This window comes from Pelodiscus sinensis, chromosome 5 (genome assembly GCF_052426305.1).
Source record: "Pelodiscus sinensis isolate ZL-2025 chromosome 5, ASM5242630v1, whole genome shotgun sequence".
Lineage (NCBI taxonomy): Eukaryota > Metazoa > Chordata > Testudines > Trionychidae > Pelodiscus > Pelodiscus sinensis.
In genome coordinates, this window is record NC_143056.1 from 80,312,356 (window position 1) to 80,332,938 (window position 20,583).

At 43.8% G+C, this 20,583-nt stretch overlaps 1 protein-coding gene across 2 annotated transcripts in view; it reads left to right on the forward strand.

The window, feature by feature from the left end:
- Positions 1–20,583, forward strand: part of HSD17B12 (hydroxysteroid 17-beta dehydrogenase 12) — a 156,843-nt gene that overhangs the window by 123,392 nt on the left and 12,868 nt on the right. For both annotated transcript variants that reach the window (XM_089778549.1, XM_075927517.2), the window contains 2 exons: positions 2,935–3,016; positions 14,474–14,539. In XM_089778549.1, coding sequence (XP_089634675.1) covers positions 2,935–3,016; positions 14,474–14,539 — 148 coding nt within the window. The remainder of the gene's footprint in view (positions 1–2,934; positions 3,017–14,473; positions 14,540–20,583) is intronic.

The window sequence follows — 20,583 nt, forward strand, 5'->3', positions numbered from 1 at the left end:
CCCACATCTGGATTCTTTGCTCTCTGTAGTGTTTAAATTAAGCTCTCTTCAGATCAGAACCAGTCTTTGTTTTTGTCTTCCACCACAGTAAAGCATTTTGTCAGCACTAAACTAAACAGTAATATGTAGGGTCCCCAAACGATTGCACGGAGGCTATATTTATGTTTTATGGCATTTTTCATAGGAATTGCAATACTGAACCAGACCAGTAGTCCACCTAATCCAGTATTCTGTCTCTGACAATGGTTAGTGCTATCTGCTTCAGAAGAAGAAACACTACAGTAGGTTTTTACAGTGTAACCTGCCCCTATGGAAAGTTGCTTGCTTACCCCCAATAGAGGATGCTTATGTCCCAAAGCTTGCATATTTAAAACTCAAGTCTTAGAGGGGATATAAACTTTTACTGTGCTTGTTCATCTATATAAGCATCTGATCTTTTTTTAAAAAAAATTCTGCTAAGCTTTAGGCCTCTGTGAAATCTTGTCAGTTACTTTCGCAGCATTAACTGTGTATGGGGAAAAAGTATTTCCTTTCATCAGTTTTGAATTTCCCGTATTTCATTTTAATTAAATGTCAGCTTGTTTTTATATTACCAGAGGATGAATCTAAGGTTTCAATCTCTTAGCTCTATACAATTAACAATTCTGTGTGCTTTTATCTTAATTCCTTATTTAATTTCTTCCATAAGGTAAACAGTCGCACTCTTTTCAAACTCTTTGTATGAGCATTTTTTAAGTCTTTCAGATATTCTGATCAAATATCTTGTATTTCTGTTATATTTTTCTGAAAGAAGATGATCAGAAAGACCTGAAATAAACTAAACACCTGCTATGAAAACCTTATGGCACCCATTGTTAACCTTTTGCCACAGTTAAAACTGACCATTTAGTTTAGTCTTGCTTTGTCTTGGATAGCTTATCTATATTAATACTTTGCCTATCCTACCATGCCAACTGAGAAACATTCACAAAGTCTTGAGGGAAACAAGGATAAATACTACCAAGATCAATAGGGATGTCAACATGTAGATGACTACACAATTAACCAATAAACTTGAGTTGGGCAGGGCAGGAGCCAGTGCAGGGTGGGGAGCTGGCTCAAAAACTGGTTCCTCCCAGTACTGGTGCCACAGTGCAGCCTGGCCCCTCCCACACTGCTGCCTCTATCAGAGACAGCAATGTGCGATGTGGAGAAGGAGGAAAGGAAGGCTGCCACAGCCACGGGACAGAGGCAGCTCTGTGGCAAAAGCCCCTGTCTGGGGTTGGCGGGGAGGGGGGGTGAACCGATTTCCCTACAGACGGGCTGCTGCCACCCTGCACTGCTGCCTCTGTATCCGTGGCAGGCAGAGCCCGTTTGCGTGGGAAGCTGGTTTTTAAATCTGCCCCCTTTGCAGACCTGCTCCCGTATGCTACCTCTCTGAGGCAGCAGTGTAGGGTGGCAGGGGGCTCTCAAGAGTAGGTCCCAGAGCACACTGTCTGCCAGCCCTGCTTCTGGGAAATATCAAGTACTTGTGTAACACTAAAATTTGATATGGTTGCACGACTATTCAGTTGCATGCTATCTAACATCCCTAACAATCAGGAGCTCTGACGCTTTAGCAGGAAGCAAACAGAAATCAAGGTATATTTTGTGGAATTTGTTCTTGTGTTATTTTTGATAAGTGTGCTTACTATCACGATATCTTTCTGCTTCCAAAGTATTCTGATGGCAAGCAGTTCTTCTGCAGTAGGGTGAGGAAGTTTTAAGCAAACAGGATAACTGAAGGTGAAATATCTGAAGGTTCTGTAATAAACTAACAAGCATTTACAAACCTTTTGTATCAATACCTCTGCACATAGTATAAATAACATTCCAGTCAAATATCTGTCCTTATGGCCGTAGACTTTGTGAATAGACTGTAAAAAGCACAAAGGCATGCTTGTTACTAAGGATGTTAAATTTAGATTAACTGGTTAATCGAATAGTCGATGCAATTTGCATCGACTATTCAATTAGGTGATAAGCCTCAGCCTTTGACATGCCCAGGGCTGTTGGTACACTTCAAAGGCGAAAGCACTGCAGGGAGTAGGGGGCCAGCGGGGAATTCAAGCAGTCCCCTGCTGGCCCCATTCTCCCCGCAGTGTTTCAAAGTAACAGTGCCGCATGGAACCCGGGGTCAGTGGGGGAGTCTGCCCCCTCACCCTCACTAACCTCTGAGGCTGTACGTGGAGCTGCCACTCTGGAACACTGCTTGAAGCCCGGTCTAGCTGGGAGTCCAGTCCTGAGCTACACACCACGTAGCAAAGCGGCAGCGCCGCGTGGAGCCTGGGCACTGCCACTTTGAAGCACCCCTTCTCTTTTCGATAGAGACAGCAAGGAGGAGAAGCGACTAGTTGACTAGCATGTTGACTATCTGATAAGCATTTGCTTATTGGATAGTCAGATTAGTCAGCTAGTTCTTCGCATCTCTACTTGTTACCTCACCAAGGACATTGTGAACTGATGTGTTTAAACCACTTCAGGTTGTCTTAGGGAAGGTACTATAAAAGTGCAAAATATATTACAAAATACTCCTGTCACTTTTGCAGAAATTTGAAAGCTCCCCTGGGCACCCTTTAAGTTGCCCTTGCAACTCTTAGCTGCTCAAAATTTTGAAACCTGTAGCTTAGATGTACAGGGCTTAATTTTCCTAATATAGTAGTTCTATATTTTTATAATTTCCTTGGCCTCCATGGAGGTACTCCTGATTAATACGTACACAAAAAGGGAATCAGGCCTATGTTATAGCCATTAGAAGCCAAATTGCAAATCTTGTAACTGTTTTTGACTAAATAAATGAATCTACATAACCCCTACTAGAAGTAAACATTTCCCTTTAGTTAACAGACACTCTGAAGTTTGTAAGCCATGGCCATTGTGTTCTTTCCTGCAAATGACATTTTCATTGCCTTTCAGATCTACAGGAGTAATCGTGAATATCTCTTCAGCTACTGGCATGTATCCATCTCCACTTCTCACTCTGTACTCAGCAACCAAGGTACCATTGCTTTTTCTTTTTGGTGTGCCCCAATCTGAAAAATCAAACAGAAATGTAACAACGATTAAAAGGAGAAATGTTTTTTCGGGTGTGTGTCTGGTGGTTTGATGATGTTAAGGGTTTGTCTCCACTGCTCTGTGATTTGGAGTTTGGGTGTGTGATTACTAGTGTGCACCGAGTGCTGTGTGTGACCTCCCTTCTGTGGATGGTGCAGGAATTAAATGGTTCCTAGCCCACATTAATATAGACTCCTCTAAATAGGAGTACATTAATGCAAAGGAAGATAATTTCAGTTTTGTTCCTGTAGTGTCCATGCAAGGGAGTTACAGCTTCGCAATTCAATGTGAATTGCTAGTCTGTCCCTCACAGAATGAATTGCAGCCAGTGTAGACATGCCCTAAAATCGGTGGCTACTGAAGTTAATTTTTTGGAAACTGTCAGCCTAATCTTTTGTGATCTCTGCAAACATTCACATTTTTTTAAATGATAAATAATTTGATACTCTTTTTTTAAAGGAGGACATTAACACAAGGCAAATTTGGAGTGGAATGGACCTGTGGGCACAGAATGTGTGAATAAGTCTATATACAAAAAGATATTGGTACTTTTTGCCCTGTAGTCTTACTTCAAGATATTTTTTAACAGGACTGTTGTGTGACAGAACAAAAATGTAGGCTATAATCTGCCCTGTTGTTTCTATTGCAGTTATACCTGTTTTCTCTATTGGGCCCTGTCACCAAAGTGTGGGGAAGTCAGAGGGGTCTGCACCCCCATCTACAGTCAAATGTGACTGTTAAACAGCAGGCAGAACAGACGGTTTATTAGTTGTCAGGGACCCAGCATAAAACAGACTTGTCATCGCACAAACCATAAGCAGTCCATACCATCCATCTTTAGGAGCAGGAAGCCTAGAGTCAGGGCTCTGACCCTCCTGTCTCCTCAGCCAACTAAGACTGAATCTCTTCCCAGCTTCTGGTTCCAGGATCCCAGTCAAGCTCCTCTTCCTGTCCTTGTCCTCCTTCACTGGCAGAATGTGTAACTTAGTCGCACTCCCTCCCAGGTTCAGGTTATGGCCATTGTATACTCGTGGGAGCCTGTCAAACCTGAAATTCCCATCACCATCTAGGACAAGGGCGAAATACGGCCTGAAGGCTGGATTAGGCCTGCGGCCCAGTGGGAACCTAGGCCAGGCTCCCTGCCTGCCCCTCCCCATTCTGGGCAATGGGAGCTGCCTGTTTGAAGAACAGGCAGCATGCAAAGTACTTCTCACCTCACTCCCGTCAAGCTCACAGCTTTCAGAGCAGCAGACATGGCCCAGCAGCAGGCTGCTCTGAGCAGCATGGAAAGTAGGGAGCCTGGTTGAGAAACCTACTAGGCTGCTGTCCAGGAGTCACCCAGGTAAGCATTAGGGAAGGTGTCTATATCCTCCTCCCCGTCTTTAAACTGTGAAGCACATTCATATCAAAGTTCCATGCAGTGTTGGCTCCCTCCCCATTCAGCACCATAGGGGCATCTCTGCCTTGCAGCTCCTCCATCACTAGCTCATGCTCCCATTATCGCTCCTGGTCCTGCTGTTCTTTCTCACAGTCCTCTCCATAATCCCCACTTCCTCACTGGCCCTTTATACACAACTTAGGATGTCTACTTAAAAGTTTTGACTGTTTGAATTTGGATACAATCGGACTAGTTTAAAAAGTTCACAGGCAAAACAACATTCTAAATGTTTCTATCTTTTTATAATATTTATGCTGTCTGATGTTAGTTTCAGTAAAATGTTTGTGTTGTATGAAAACAATCCTGTGCGGTACATCTTCACTCTTTCAAAAGTATTTCCTTCCATCATCTCATCACTTCAATCCAGCTGCCTGACTTCTTTCATCCTAGGCCTTAGGGGTAGGTCCACACTACTGTTGAAGGTTGGCTTAAGGAATGTAATTCCAGCTACGTAAAAAGTAGCTGGAAGTTGGCTGAAGTCGGCAGGCACTCCTGGAAACTACTTTAAGTACAACCCAAGGCCTTGCCCCTAGTTGTTCAAGGATTTCTTCTTCTATCGAATAGGTTTGAGTCAGCCTTGAGCACTGTCAGTGTCACCCATGTCAGAGCATGGATAATTTAATCTTCAGAGAGTCCTGAATTCCCTCTCTGGAGTGTAAAGGCTCTGCAATATAGTCATGCTACCTGAAGTCAGAGGTTCTTGAGTTCTCTCTGCACTGAAGCATTACTTCCTCACAAGCAGAGGCAGTGATTAATCAGCTGCCATGTTATGTATCCCTGCGGAAGTCCTCTAGATATGGAAGTGTACTCCAGTCATACAATCCCAGCTGCCAAATACCTGGCAGGAGGGAAAAATATAGTCTCAGGCAAACAAGTGATAAGAAAGGTTTAACTGGTAAGCATCACCCTAAATAATCTGTGCTTTCTAGTTCTGGATCACGGATGGGGCTGGAGCAGCTGCTGCAGGGGCCAGCCTTTGTCCATGGTGGGCCTGAGCTGTCATGGACAGAGGCTGTTTCATGGCAGCCTCTTCCTTGTCCCCACAGCCATCTGTCTGTGGGGAGCTCAGACTCCCCTCAGACAGGGACTGTTGCTACACCGTGTTGCTGCCTCAGTATCAGAGGCAACAGTGCAGGGTGGCAGGCAGCCAGTCTGCATGGAGAGCTGGTTTTTAAACTGGCTACCCTTGTGGACCGGCTCCCACCTAGCACTCTGCACTGCTGCCTCTGATACAGAGGTGGTATCACAGGTTGGCAGGGGGCTTCTTGGGAGTTGTGCTGGATTGCACTGGCTGCTGGCCTCACCCCTGGGGACTGTAGAATATTCAAGTACCTGATAAAAATTCGTGCAGTTACTCAAATATTCACTTACCTAATATCTAACATCTCTACCTCATCTCCCACCTGATTCCTGCAGCCTCCTGCTCTGAGCTACCCCAACCCTGACTTTTGCATACCCCCACACACAGACAGCAGTCTGACCTAAGCCCCCTGCAAACTCCCACATACTTAAATTTCATACAGATACTCTTGTCACAACCCCTGCTATCCTAAGACACCGCCCTTCCCCCCCCCCCCCCCCCCCGCAACGGGGAGAGGGGGGAGAGTTGTGAAAAGGCAATAACTGTAAAAAGTTAAGTTACTTTTAACCCTGCAGGCTACACAATAGCAGGGTCAAATAGGTTGGCCATATTGGAACTCATGGTTCCAATATTCATGCCTCAAATGAACTGAATTCATTTGGGAGGACTCTCTCACGATGCTACCACAAACTTCATCAAATAGGTGTTCTAATGTAGTGCTAGATGATATACTGGTTAGCCTGACTCCAGAGTTACAGATTGATCTGTAAAAGCATCCTTCATCTTCTCCAGATGTTGCTACCTCTTCAGTCCCTTCCTTTCCACTAGACAATTATTACCAGTTCTAAAAATTGCTAAAGAGACTAGCCATTGTCCAAGGGACCCTCTTAATACAAAACAGTCAACACCAGTTACTTGGTATCTTACACACTTTGGTACCAGCAACTGTTTTCTCTACCAATCAATGCCATCCTCTAGTTGGCATGCACTATATGACACAACCTGGTCATGTGTGTACCCACTCTGAAAGAGGCTGAAAAGAGGTAATATATTGTGATCTGTGGGTCAGATTTCCTGTTCTTTTCGTCCCCTGAATTCATTGATAATCCAGGTGATTTGTGTATTCCAAACACCACCACCCACGCTCTACCCCATCTCAGAAAGAGGATTAAAGGCTATACCTCATGGACATTGAGGTCTTCTCTTTAGCGGGACTCCTATTTTGTATTTCAAATTACTTGGCCCTGCTGGCCAATGTGATTTTATTATCTTTGGGCAATTGGCTGAGTTTGCAGACAAGCTACCCTCCCAAGAGCATAGACAATTCTATGTAGTTCTGTAATACCTCCAGTTACTCCTAGGTCCGTGCTACGAATCACAGTAGACGCAGCATGGGAGAAAGCACAAAGATGTGTGATTGAAAATTTTACAAGTGGGCAATAGATGTTGGTATTACAGACAGATCGGAGGTAGGAGTTGAAATCTTGATAGTAAATGAAAAATGATGATTAGGTTGGATACTGACTGTTAGGAGCCTTAAAAGTGGAGAAAAGCAGCTTATGTCTGATGTAATAAAAAAGAGGGAGTCATTGGAGTTCAAGGAAAGGAGTGACAGAATCAAACTGAGGATATAGGAAAATGAACTTTGTAGCAGCATTTTTAAAGGACAAATTTGCATTTCTCAAGACTAGAGGAAATGATGTTGAGGAATTTAAGGTGTAAGGTAATAAGGGCCTGGATGAGAGTTCTAGCTGATGAAAGCTGTTTTTGAAACAATCGCTTTCTGTGAGCTAAGTTTCTTATGTAGGAGGTCAGTTTTCTGGTAGCTTCAGTTTGTAGAATGAGTGAGTTTCCTTATTCCAGAGACCACATATGCTATTTTGCATAATCTTAGCTTTTTGCAGGGGAGGAACTGTCTAGGAGTCCCCAGTGGAACTGCCTAAACTTAGAGACGGCATTTGGCTTCTTGTGTGTGAGGGAGATGGCTCAGGCTCTCATTCTCTGCTGCTACCTGAAAGAACAAACAAACAAACAAATCTTAAGAGTTACATAAGAACGGCCGTACTGGGTCAGACCAAAGGTCCATCTAGCCCAGTATCCTGTCTACCAACAGAACGGCCGTACTGGGTCAGACCAAAGGTCCATCTAGCCCAGTATCCTGTCTACCGACAGTGGCCAGCACCAGGTGCCCCAGAGAGGGTGGACCGAAGACCATGATCAAGCGATTTGTCTTCTGCCATCCCTCTCCAGCCTCTGACAAACAGAGGCCAAGGACACCATTTTATCCCCTGGCTAATAGCCTTTTATGGACCTAACCTTCATGAAATTATCTAGCTTCTCTTTAAACTCTATTATAGTCCTAGCCTTCACAGCCTCCTCTGGCAAGGAGTTCTACAGGTTGACTACACGCTGTGTGAAGAAGAACTTCCTTTTATTAGTTTTAAACCTGCTACCCATTAATTTCATTTGGTGTCCTCTAGTTCTTCTATTATGGGAACTAATAAATAACTTTTCTTTATCAGCCCTCTCCACACCACTCATGATTTTATAGACCTCTATCATATCCCCCCTCAGTCTCCTCTTTTCTAAACTGAAAAGTCCCAGTCTCTTTAGCCTCTCCGCATATGGGACCCGTTCCAAACCCCTAATCATTTTAGTTGCCCTTTTCTGAACCCTTTCCAAGGCCAAAATATCTTTTTTGAGGTGAGGAGACCACATCTGTACACAGTATTCAAGATGTGGGCGTACCATAGTTTTATACAGGGGCAGTAAGATATTCTGGGTCTTATTTTCTATCCCTTTCCTAATAATTCCTAGCATCCTATTTGCCTTTTTGACCGCCGCTGCACTCTGTGTGGAAGTTTTCAGAGAACTGTCCACAATAACTGCAAGATCTCTTTCCTGATTTGTCGTAGCCAAATTAGCCCCCATCATACTGTATGTATAGTTGGGGTTATTTTTCCCAATGTGCATTACTTGACACTTATCCACATTAAATTTCATTTGCCATTTTGTTGCCCAATCACTCAGTTTGGTGAGATCTTCTTGGAGTCCCTCACAGTCTGCTTCTGTCTTGACTATCCTAAACAGTTTTGTATCATCTGCAAACTTTACTACCTCACTGCTTACCCCTTTCTCCAGATCATTTATGAATAAGTTGAAAAGGATTGGTCCCAGGACTGACCCTTGGGGTACACCTCTAGTTACCCCTCTCCAATCTGAAAATTTACCATTTATTCCTACCCTTTGTTTCCTGTCTTTTAACCAGTTCTCAATCCAAGAAAGGACCTTCCCTCTTACCCATGGCCATGTAATTTACACAAGAGCCTTTGGTGAGGGACCTTGTCAAAGGCTTTCTGAAAATCCAAGTATACTATATCTACTGGATCCCTCTTGTCCGCATGTTTAACCCTTTCAAAGAACTCTAATAGATTAGTAAGACAGGATTTCCCTTTACAGAAACCATGTTGACTTTTGTCCAATAAATTATGTTAGTCTACATGCTTCACAATTTTATTCTTTACTATTGTTTCGACTAATTTGCCTGGTACTGAAGTTAGACTTACCGGTCTGTAATTGCCAGGATCACCTCTAGAGCCTTTTTTAAATATTAGTGTCGCGTTGGCTACCTTCCAGTCATTAGGTACGGAAGCCGATTTAAAGGATAGGTTACAAACCACAGATAATAGCTCAGCAATTTCCCATTTGAGTTCTTTTAGAACCCTTGGATGAATGCCATCCGGTCCCGGAGATTTGTTAACATTAAGTTTTTCTATTTGTTCCAAAACCTCCTCTAATGACACTTCAATCCGGGACAGTTCCTCAGATTCATCACCCACAAAGGACGGTGCAGATTCAGGAATCTCCCCAACGTCCTCAGCCGTGAAGACTGAAGCAAAGAAATCATTTAGTTTCTCCGCAATGGCTTTATCGTCCTTGATTGCTCCTTTTATAGCTCAATCATCTAGGGGACCCACAGGTTTTTTAGCTGGCTAAAAGTTTGGGATTTTTCTTTGTCATATGCTAGGAAACTAAAATATAGGAATGGGACTCCTGGAAGATTTCTTCCAAGAAACACAATTACAGGGTAACTGTTCAATTCTTCATTGTTAAATTTGGAAGATCTGCTTTCTTCTGCCACAGTGGCTGAGATTAGCAAATTTGCAAATGACTTTCCTGATGTTTATAATCTGTAGAAAGGCCCCACCTGCACTTCTTAGGTTCTTCTCTCCCACATCCCATGCAGCATACATTTAATCTGTGGCATCCTTAATGACTAAGTTGATGCCCTTCGCTAACTAGACAAAGTAGTGTTTTACTCACTCAGTTTGCCTGTGGAAATGTCAACAGTTACAAATGAAATATTCTTAAAGAAAAACTTTCTCCCTTGTACTGTGTTTGTGCAGGACATAGGGATAAGTGTTGTGCCATGCCGCACTCACTGCAGTTGATTGGGCAAGAGAATGGAAATGTGAGAGCACTGCCCACATGGATTACTTTTGTTGTTTACTTACACTTACTTGTATCTCATTAATCAGGGATAAAGGGAAGAAAAAAGCAATGGTTTCTATACTTCAGGCTTATTTCAATTATTTTAAAGATCTCTGAGGATTTCTGGGTGACACCAAAAGTAAAATCTTGTACAAATGTCTTTCTTGAACAATGTATATACTGAAAATACATATTTAATTCATTTGTACAGTAGAAGTGGCTAAATTCCTGCTTTGTTAAATCTATGTAAAATGAACATACTGTTGTTTGCAATATAACTTTCAGTAAAAAATACTGGAAGTTCCTTTTTACATCTTATATTAATCACTATTGGATTGTTGGACAACAAATCAAGTAGAGAATTTCGGATCTTTCCTGAAGTGAACAAACGGAGTCATTTGATTAACAGAATACCACACGTAGCCAGTTTGCAGAGGAATAACGTATGAGTCTGATTTTATTTATTTTAATTAGGGTAGATGCACAATTACACATCTCTTCTGGTGTCTGGTCACCAAATATGCAAATTTGGCAATGGACGATAGAAATGCCCAACAGGCTATTGCATATGCATGGTGTACTGTGCCCTTGCATGGTACATGGCAGTGATTTACAACTTCATGTCTAACAACTATAGATATTTTGATAACTGACAGGGGCCTGGTTTTATATGGTCTGCAAGTTTTTTTTTCTTCAGTTTTTATTTATTTATTTATTTATTTATTTATTTATAAATAATTTGAAAATGAAAAATCCATGGATCCAACTGTCTTGCAGTAAATTCTGGTTTTCTTTCAGCGCTTGCATATACTCAGGTAGATATCTATAGAGATAATATTGTGTGGGAATTGATTCTTGTCTTTGTGTACAGGCTGAGAGGTTCAGTGAAATGACCATTTAATAGATATGAGTATGGAGACTACGAATTTAACAAAGCACCGGTTATAATTAGGATTTTATTAATGTAATAGTGACGTGGTCAGTGAAGGAAAATAGCAAAACATGTAATATTTTTCTTGACTGTCTCTCTATTGACGCAGCTCTGATGCAGCTGCTGCTCTCTTTAGTTCATTTTTCTGTAGAGTTCCTTTTTTTTTAATTGAAGTTAACTTTATGAATAAAGTGCATTAGCTCAGTGAAGGAACTGCAGTTTTATTATTGTAAGTCATGATGGCTCATCTGACACCTCTTTTGTCTCACCTTGCTAAAAAAGAAACAAAGGAGAAATACGGTTTGGAAACCTTATGGTCCAAAAAAAATGTTGGTGTTGGTGAGTAGCCTTGGGTTATTACAGCACCGGCAGAGTGTTAAATTACAAGTGTTGTATTCATCACTTAGGAGTGAGTAATGAAAAGAGGGAAAACAGCAGGCTCTATTTGCTGTATTCATCTTTGAGATGGTGTCTTGATATAATCCTTGCCAATTTCCCTCTTATCACCTTTTTTCCAAAGGATGTTGCACTTGTAACTTGTAAACTTCCAACTGATGGAGAATGAATAGTAGTGTCGTTCAAAGTGAACAAATGCCACTTTCATAGTGAATATGCTAGTGTAATATGTGGCATTTATGTGAAAGCAAAATTTAAAAAAATCAAAACACTTCAGTTTTGCAAAGCAAGCAACAATTTTAATTGTTCTTTTAGTGATTGCTCATGTCCATTCCAGGGGTGTGTGCGCAATGTACAAGATAGTTAAAGAGTTTTCCTTTAGCAGGACATGTTGGGTTGACAGTGGATTCCTCTGGAGTAGCTCCTCTATAGTGGTGCATATATACCCCTGTTGACCCTCTGCTGCCTCACTTCCTTCTTACCACCTGTGACAGTTATTGGAGCTCCTTGGTCCTTGCATTCTGCAAGTGCCTTTCCTAGTAGCATCACTTACGACAGCAGTGGGAAATAATTTTTTATGGGGGGCCACTCCAAGAATTTGGAAAGTGGTTAGGGCTGCACTCTTCCATGATATTAATGGAGGAGGTGTGAGGTCTGGGATGGAGGTTCGGTGCAGTAAGGAGTGTTACCTGGGAGACTGAGGTAAATAATTGCTCTGGACAATTAATTAAAGCCTAATGCTGCCTCCCCTACAGGAGCCACATTTAACCTGATACGCATATCTATCACTGTTGGAAAGGTAGTCACAAATCAGGTCAGGCATGAATTTCGGGCCAAACCATATATTTTGGAAAATAGCAACACGCATCAACAGCCAGAACAACAGTAACTGTCTCACCCAGAAGAAAAGGAGGATAGAAAGATCCTGTATACAAAAGGCATATACTTTACAACAAGAAATTGAAGGCGGCGATGGACGCCTGTAACCTCGTGGCTAATTTAAAGCCGTGAGGGAGGACAGCAGGGAGATCCCTCAAGGTAGATCCTCGCCTCCACGTGGCTGACGAACTCCAGATTCCTTGGCGCCAGTCCTTCGGCTTGGTGAGGTTTCACAGGTGAACAAATAATAGATGGTAAAGTCCCACTGGTCCCAAAATCCTTAGAGGGAAGACTTCTCTCTCACCTCAGGAGGGCACAGTTAGTGCTGAACTTGGGCAGCCTTGATCAGACCACGTACGGATGGAACTCCTCAGGGGTGATGGACGAAGAAGACATGACACGCAGCTACAGACAGACCGAGGAGAACCAACCCGAGCTGCTCTCAGGAGAGGGTTTATAAAAGCATTGAGTCAGGAAACTGAATTAGTGAGTGGGGTGCAGTAAAATAGGGCAGTGTGCATAGGAAAAAGGTGTTGAGTGCATAACCTAGCTGTGCATGCATCGCATTAGTGAGAGGTGCACAGGTTTAGAACCGCGTGCAGAAGCCAGAGGGTGGAGTGCAAAGCATCCCTCCATGTGATTTTTGGCAGGAAGAAACTGTTGAGGTGATAATGGCCAGCAAACTCCATTTTGAATCACTTGCCTGGGTAACAGGAGCCTGGGGTAAAGAAGGGAGTTTGGGTGAAGGAGGCAGTTGTGACCTGGGGCACTGATGGCGTCGTCATAATCTGGAGTCCTTTCACCTCACTGGGTGGAAGCTTCATGGTTCACCTGAGCTGCGCACCAATGCTCTGAGTCAGTCCAAGAGGTGCTACTGGGGAGTAGGAAACCCCCTATCTGAGCCACTTATCAATCCAAATTGAAGAGCTTATCCTTTCGGCCCTTACAGAGGGGAATCTGCGTGCTGCAAGCTCTGATCATTTTAGATAACCTACTTGATCTGATCTAAAACAACAAGAGTTGGACACAGTCAGTTAGGATTCACCAGAGAACATGCACTCCACTCTTTGGATGTGAGGCATGCTTTAGATTTTTTTTATTTAGAGCGTACAAAATCATTCATTAAGTCTCCTCAGCTCTTTGTCTCCATAGCAGAAAGGGTGAAGGGGCTACCGGTTTCATCTCAACAATCTCTGACTTCTACATTTGGGCCTGCTATTTCCTTTCAGAGTTCCAGCCCCAGCCCTCACTGTTCATTCCACCAAGGCCCAAGTGTCCTCAGTTGCCTTCCTGTCGCAGGTGCCCATCCTGAACATATGTAGGACAGCCACCTGGTCCTCCATTCATATGTTGACCTCTCATTGTGCCATCTCCCAGGCTAAAGATGATGCCACCTTTGACAGCAGTGTTACAGTTAATTTCCACATAAGCTCCATCCTCCGATCATGCAGCTTGGGAATCACCTACATGGAATAGACATGAGCAATCACTCGAAGAAAAAAGTTACCTAACTCACATAAGGGTTCTATGAGATGTGTTGCTCATGTGTATTCCAAATCCTGCCTATCTCCCCTTTGTTGGACTGTTCCAGCAAGAAGGAACTGAGGGGGGGGGCAGGGGTGTGTGTGTGTGTGTGTGTGTGTGCACGCGTGCGCACGCTGCCATGGAGGAGCACGTGCCATGCGCACACCTAAATGGACTAGACATGAGCAATACATCTCAAAGGACAACAATTACAAGAGGTAGGTAACAGTTTTTTTGCCAGTTTTTTTTAAACTGTATAAGTAAGGTGGCAGATAACTACCTTTCTACAATAGGCTAAGCAAATCAGGCATTTAGTGAGAAGTCCTTTTCTGGACTTTGTTATATACCAGCTTCCCATTGGTCTCTAGTGAGAGGTCTAAATCACAAAAATTAAATTTGGAATATTTGGACTTCCAATAGTTCCAAGGGGTTTGGATCTTCTCTTTTGAATTGGTTTCATCTTTGTTCTGAACTTTCATCTCACTTGAATAATGCACTTGGCAAGCATACCTATGAATCTGCTATTAAATTCAGTTTGTCTATTTTAAGAAGTTTAAGATGTGTAAAAAGTAATTTAAAAACTCCTGAGAGATATCGACAAACTACATACATATTAGTTTCCATTTTGATATATACTGTATGTCCTCCCTCTTCTCTATAGGCGTTTGTGGATTTCTTCTCTCGAGGCCTCCATGCAGAGTACAAGAGCAAGGGCATCATTGTGCAGGTGAGTGGAGTCTGTTTCGTTTAAGTATCCCTGTTGTTGTGTGGTTGCCACAGTAACGGTTGCTGTCTTGGCAACAAAAGGAAATCATCCCATTCACTTAAAAATGTGACGATAACAGACCATTAAAGATACAGTTTCCCTTTTGTTTGTCTTGGTCAGCAGTTGTTTCTGAACTCTTCCTGTTGAAATTAAGTACAAGTTGAACCTCCCTGGTCCAGCACTCTCAGGACCTGAGCCATTCCAGACCAGGGAATTTGCCAGACCAGGGAAGGTCAAGGTTCCCCTGGGGCTCTCCACCCTGCCGCTGCCCGGCTAAAGCTGGCCTGGCCAATGCTCCACTCCAGCTGTGCTGGGGTTTCCCGAGGTTCCCCAGTCAGGGCTGCCTCATCACCACCAGCCACACTACCTCCAGCGGTTCCTTGGGGTTTCCCAGTCCTGGGCCACCTGGCCACCACCGGCCCCACTGCTGCCAATGGTTTCCCAGGGTTCCTCAGGCCCACTGGCAGGGTTCTCCAGCCCCCAGATCCCACTGACAGCGAGGGTTTCCTGGTTGGGAAAGAGGGTCCCCACTGCTGGGGTTCCCCAGCTTGCACTCCCAAGCTGCTGCCTGGCCCTGCTGATGCTGGGGGTTTTCTGGTAAGGACTGCCTGGCCATCCCAGCCCCACTGCTGCTGAGGATTTCTGGCAGATGCTGGGGTTCCCCTGCCTAGCTACTGCTGGCCCAATTGGGGCTCCACAAACTCCGTGTTCTCTCAGTTGGCTCCTACTCCTGGTGCTCTTGGGTCCACCAAAATCCATGGATGTTGCTGGACCAGGGAGCCTGGGATTTGGGAGGTTCAACCTGTACAAAATGCTTTAAAAGAAAAAAAAAAGTGTGACAAATCATTAAATGACAAATCATTCAGTGTAAGTAATGATGCCAACAGATGTTGCTGTGGGGAGGGGAGGAGCATCATGTGCTTCCCTGCAGGTTGAATCTGATGTAGAGCTTCAGGGTTTCCCCCACCCCAAGAAGCTGGCACTGGCTTCAATCTTGCAGGGGAGCATCATGCTGGATTGCCAACACAGGCTCCCTGTTGCGGGGAGGGGGGGGGGGGAGGGAGAGGGAGAGGAGACGAGACAGGAGAAGCCTGTTCACTGCATGTACCACTGAAAATCATTTTGTGTGCCAATTAGGGCACGTGTGCTGTACGTTGCTGACTCTTGCTTTAGTCTATCACTAATTACAAATGCTACTGGCAACTCTAATAAATGTTGTAACAGTAAGATCTCTGCAACTAGCAGTTTCTTACACTATGGGGAAGTATAGCAGGAAGAACAGCTTTGCATAGGGAAACTAGGTTCATTTTGAGTATCAGATTCCATGTTGTATAACTTCACAACTTGATATTGGCTTGACTTCATTTAATATAGGTTTTTATCTTTGTCCTCTAGTTTACCTTTAGTAACTTAGCTGTGTTTACACAAACAGAGAACCATCTAGGTACAAATTAAGAAAACCATGGCTTAAGAGCTAAGAATCAAGCTATGTGACACTAGCTGACTTTGTTAGCAGGACCTTGTGCAAACCTTGTGGTGGTTTTGCTTCTCACACACCTTGCAGGTTTGCTTTGAGTTTCAGAATTGTTTGAACTCAAAGCAATACTGATATGACACCAAGGTTTGACTGTTTGGGGGTGTCTCAACCAATGATGTTTTTTCAACGTTTTCACCCTAAAACATAAATCATTCCACTGTTAGGGTCTTGTGAAACTCTCAACATCTACTTTACAAAAATAACACATGTACCTGTAAACAGTTTGGGACAGTCATCTGATTTGGTTACAAACATGGTTGTGTTGTGTCCATAGCTACTACTTTGCCTTCCCATATTTTATATCCTATGCTATTAGAAAATCATGGTGGCTCTCTCCTAGGGCTTCAGCAACAGTTAAGGGCCAGAGGACATGCATGTGAAATATCAGGTGCAACATATGAGGCAACTCTGGGATGTCATTCCACAGAAAGCTGGGAGGAAAGGACTACAGGTTATACAGTCAGAGAATTAAAACTAATTGGTGAAAAAAAATCTTTTCAAACAAGGTTCAGGGGCACAGTTATGAGCTGTCATTGTTAGGATTAGCCATGAAGTGTCTGAGCACAAACTAGGTTTTAACTAACTAGTTAAAAACTTCTAAAATTTGTTGAGTACACATGGCCTTAGGCAAGGAACATCTTGTCTGTTTCATGGATTTTCTTTTTAGAGCATAATAAAAACATATTGCTTGACTGCCTTTGTCCTTATTTCTCAAAAGTATTTTACAGACTGTGCTAGGAAAAGGACAACTAATTCAATAAGCTATTGCATGCAATGTCCCTACAATAACTTCTTGTTTAAAACTGCACTCAACTTTTTCTTGTTTCCCCACTGTTGCTACTGCAAGTGCAATTACAGTAGGAGTAGCAACAATACTTAAACATTGTCACCACTAAAGTTTCAATATTGCTACACCTTAGTGTTAGAATGCCATTTCGATATTTTATTATTTAACAGCATGATTAGTCATGCAATTAATCATGGTTAATTTTTAATTGCTTGATAGCCCTTCTTTCTTCCTGCTTATAAAGTTTTTCCCCTAGCCTCCACATATTTTCCTACTGACTATGATATCTCAAATGCATCAAGATAACGAGTGTCAGCCTGGCTGCTTCTTTGAGGGTCCCCGTGGGTGCTCCACTTAGGTGTGTCAGCACTGCTGTGCACACGGCCTGGAGATCCTTAGTAGCAGTCCCTGGCTGGTGGCCCATGCTGCACTATTGCACAATCGCTTTGATTGACAAATTAACAGAGGAAAAGCACATAACATGAAGAACAAGCAGGGCGCCAGTGCCACTGCCGCGTCCCGCTCACCCGTGGCACCTCAGAGGGGAAAAAACCCCTGGCATGTTAGCACCTTCTGGCTTTAAGAGGTGTGTACAGAGTGCAGCGCATTTATATCGGCAGCAGACGGGCACAAACCGTGTCTCCGCTGCCTCGGGCAGGACCACCCAATAAGCCAGTGCCCTCACTGTCAAAAACTCACTTTTAGATCTAAAAGGGCAAGAGATCTACAGTGGAGACTTCTTTGTATGGAAAAGACTATGGCTGACCCACAGCCTGTGTCATCCTCTCCCAGAGTGACTACAGCTGGGATGGAGGGCAAAAGGCGCACTGCCGTGGAGGGACGTGCTAGATAGACAGACCAGGAGCACAGTACAAAATGTGCCAGGTTCCCCACTGACACTCTGCAACAGAGCAATAAAAGACCTCCAGGCAAGGAGGCAAACAGTGCTTGCCCTGAGCAAGGCAGCAGAAAGTGGGTTATGGGATCCTGCTCAGAGAGCCAGTGTTCGTAAAGCATAGAACCACTGGCGAAGCTTCGGGCTCTCTTCAGAACAAACCAGCGGTACCGCAGGAGAAGTCGGTACCACCAACAAAGAAAAAAGCCCGCAGGCTGCAGAGACGCAGAATGCCATGCACAGACAGACTAGCATTATTGTTGGTACCGGTGCACCCAAGAGCACCAAGTACACAGATACATCCAGTAGGGGCAGGCTATACAGTGATGCCACCCCTGCCACAGTACCAAGGTACATGACAGAGGTGGATCTCATGGTACCGTCAGTACTATGCTCACCACTATTCGGTACAAACATTACCCCAACGTCTAGAGGTTCCATCTTGTCATCCATACCAGCATTGCTCAGATCCACGAGATTCAGCAATGATGACGAGGAAGAAATAATTGGTCATGCCAGAATGCCTCAATACACTGCAACACAACAACAGCAACCCCAGAATTGGTAGATGGCACAATGGGTACCCCAATGCTCCCACCATAGTGGCCCTATTGGGACTCATGGGGACCCTACAGAAGCCAACAGCAGCAACAACAACCCCTCCAGATACCAAGGGCTCAGTCAGCCAACACGAACATGTGGGAATGAGCTAACTACAGCCCGGTCAACCCTGACAGTGAGGCATCGACGGAGGAAGTGACACAAGATTCGCTTATCCCTCCTAATACATCATGCTCCACAATGGACAACCACAGTCCACCCACGTCACCAATCAGAGGTGACGACTATAGAAAGTTTCAAGACCTGTTCTGCAGGGTAGCGGACACCCTGGAGATACAACCCCCAGGTGTGACGCAGAACAAGCACAAGCTTGCTAGCATACTTAACTTACCTCAGCACACCAAATTGGCTCTACTGATGAATGAGGACTTAATGGACCCAGCTAAGGCCATATGGAACACCCAGCATCGGTACTATCGACTTCTAAGAAAATAAATAAGAAATACTATTAAACACCTGTGGGGGTAGAATTCCTATTCTCGCACCCTCCCCCAAACTCGTTGGTTGTCAAAGCTGCCAATCAGAGGGGTAAGCAACAGCAGTACCCTAGAACGCAGAATCATGACAAGAAGATAGAGGATGGATGCCATGGGGAAGAAGGCATATTCATCAGCCTCCCTACAACTCAGAATTGCTAACTATGTGGCTCTATTAGCAAAATATTTATACCAGACATTCAAAACCTTCAATTCCTTTATTCAGTATCTACCAGATGATATAAAGAAACAATTTGAATGTGATTGAAGGCTCTCTGATCTCCCACACAGCATTGCAAGCAGCGTTAGATGCTGCAGATACAGCAGCCAGGTCCATGGCGAATGCAGTCATGCTGGGGAGAATGGCATGGCTGCAACTGTCCGGGTTTCCCAAGGAGATACAATCAAACATCAAAGACCTTCCATTCATTGGAGAGAAACTCTTTGTTGAGGCAACGAATTCATCGCTCCGCACCCTTAAAGATGCCAGGGCGATGCTTTGCACATTGGGGATTCAGGTGCCTGAATCCAAGCAGAAACAATACAAACACTATAATCAAAGGTCCAGAACATCAGGGTATAACCAACAACAAAGGTCCTATAAGAGCAAGAGACATGTGAGACAATCTTTACGAAGACAATCAAATGAACAAACATACTCGACCGTCCAACTCTCATCAGAAAATTTGAGATATTGGTTGAGAGTACAATGGCCCTCAGTCCTCCAGAGCAGGCAAATCTAGTCAAATAGACGTTGGGAAACAAACTGGCCAAATTCTATGTGGCATGGAAAACCACAGAAACATCAATGAAAACTTTAAAAAGCCATCAAAGGGGTGATCAGCTGAGGACCGAGGCAGCAACGCATAGCATGACGAACAGAGATGAAAGTAGAAAAGAAGTTTCTGCTCCAATACAGTCCCCAGTGAGACGTAAGCAAAAAGTGAGAGTGGCAACATGGAACGTAAGAACCATATACAAGACTGTGAAAACAGCACAGGTGGTGAGAGAAATGTCCAGGTACAAGATCAGTATTTTGGGCATTAGTGAAATGAGATGGACTGACTCAGGGATGCTAACACTTGGTTCAGGGGAGACTGTCTGTTACTTTGGAAAGTCAGATGGACAGCACCAAGAAGGTTGGCATCACGGATATTCAGGCTAAGAAGAGCCTACAGTCAATTCTTGTATCATCAGAGCAAGATTATTTTCTAGCTACGCCAAAACCACCATTATTCAATGCTATGCACTCACCGAACAAGCTACAGAGGAGAAGGACTTATTCTATAACAACCTGCAAGAGCAGATGGACAAGACACCTCGCCATGACGTTTTGATTGTAACGGGGGATCTGAATGCAAAAGTCGGGTTAGATAATGAAGGCTACGAATCCTACATGGGCCCAAAGGGTGTCGGCGAAAGAAACGATAATGGACAGCGTTTTGTAGATTTGTGCCTGGAGAATGGCCAGGTGATAGGAGGCACTGTCATTCAACATAAGACAATACATAAGTTGACCTGGATATCTCCAGATAGAAGGACTTGTAACCAAATTGATCACATTGCTATCAACCAGAAGTGGAGAAGATCCATGAGAGATGTCCGAGCGCTCATCATCATCATCTTTGCAAGCTGCAGCTCAAGCTGAAACAGCTGATGAGGACAGACAGACTGACTGGTGGCCAGCTC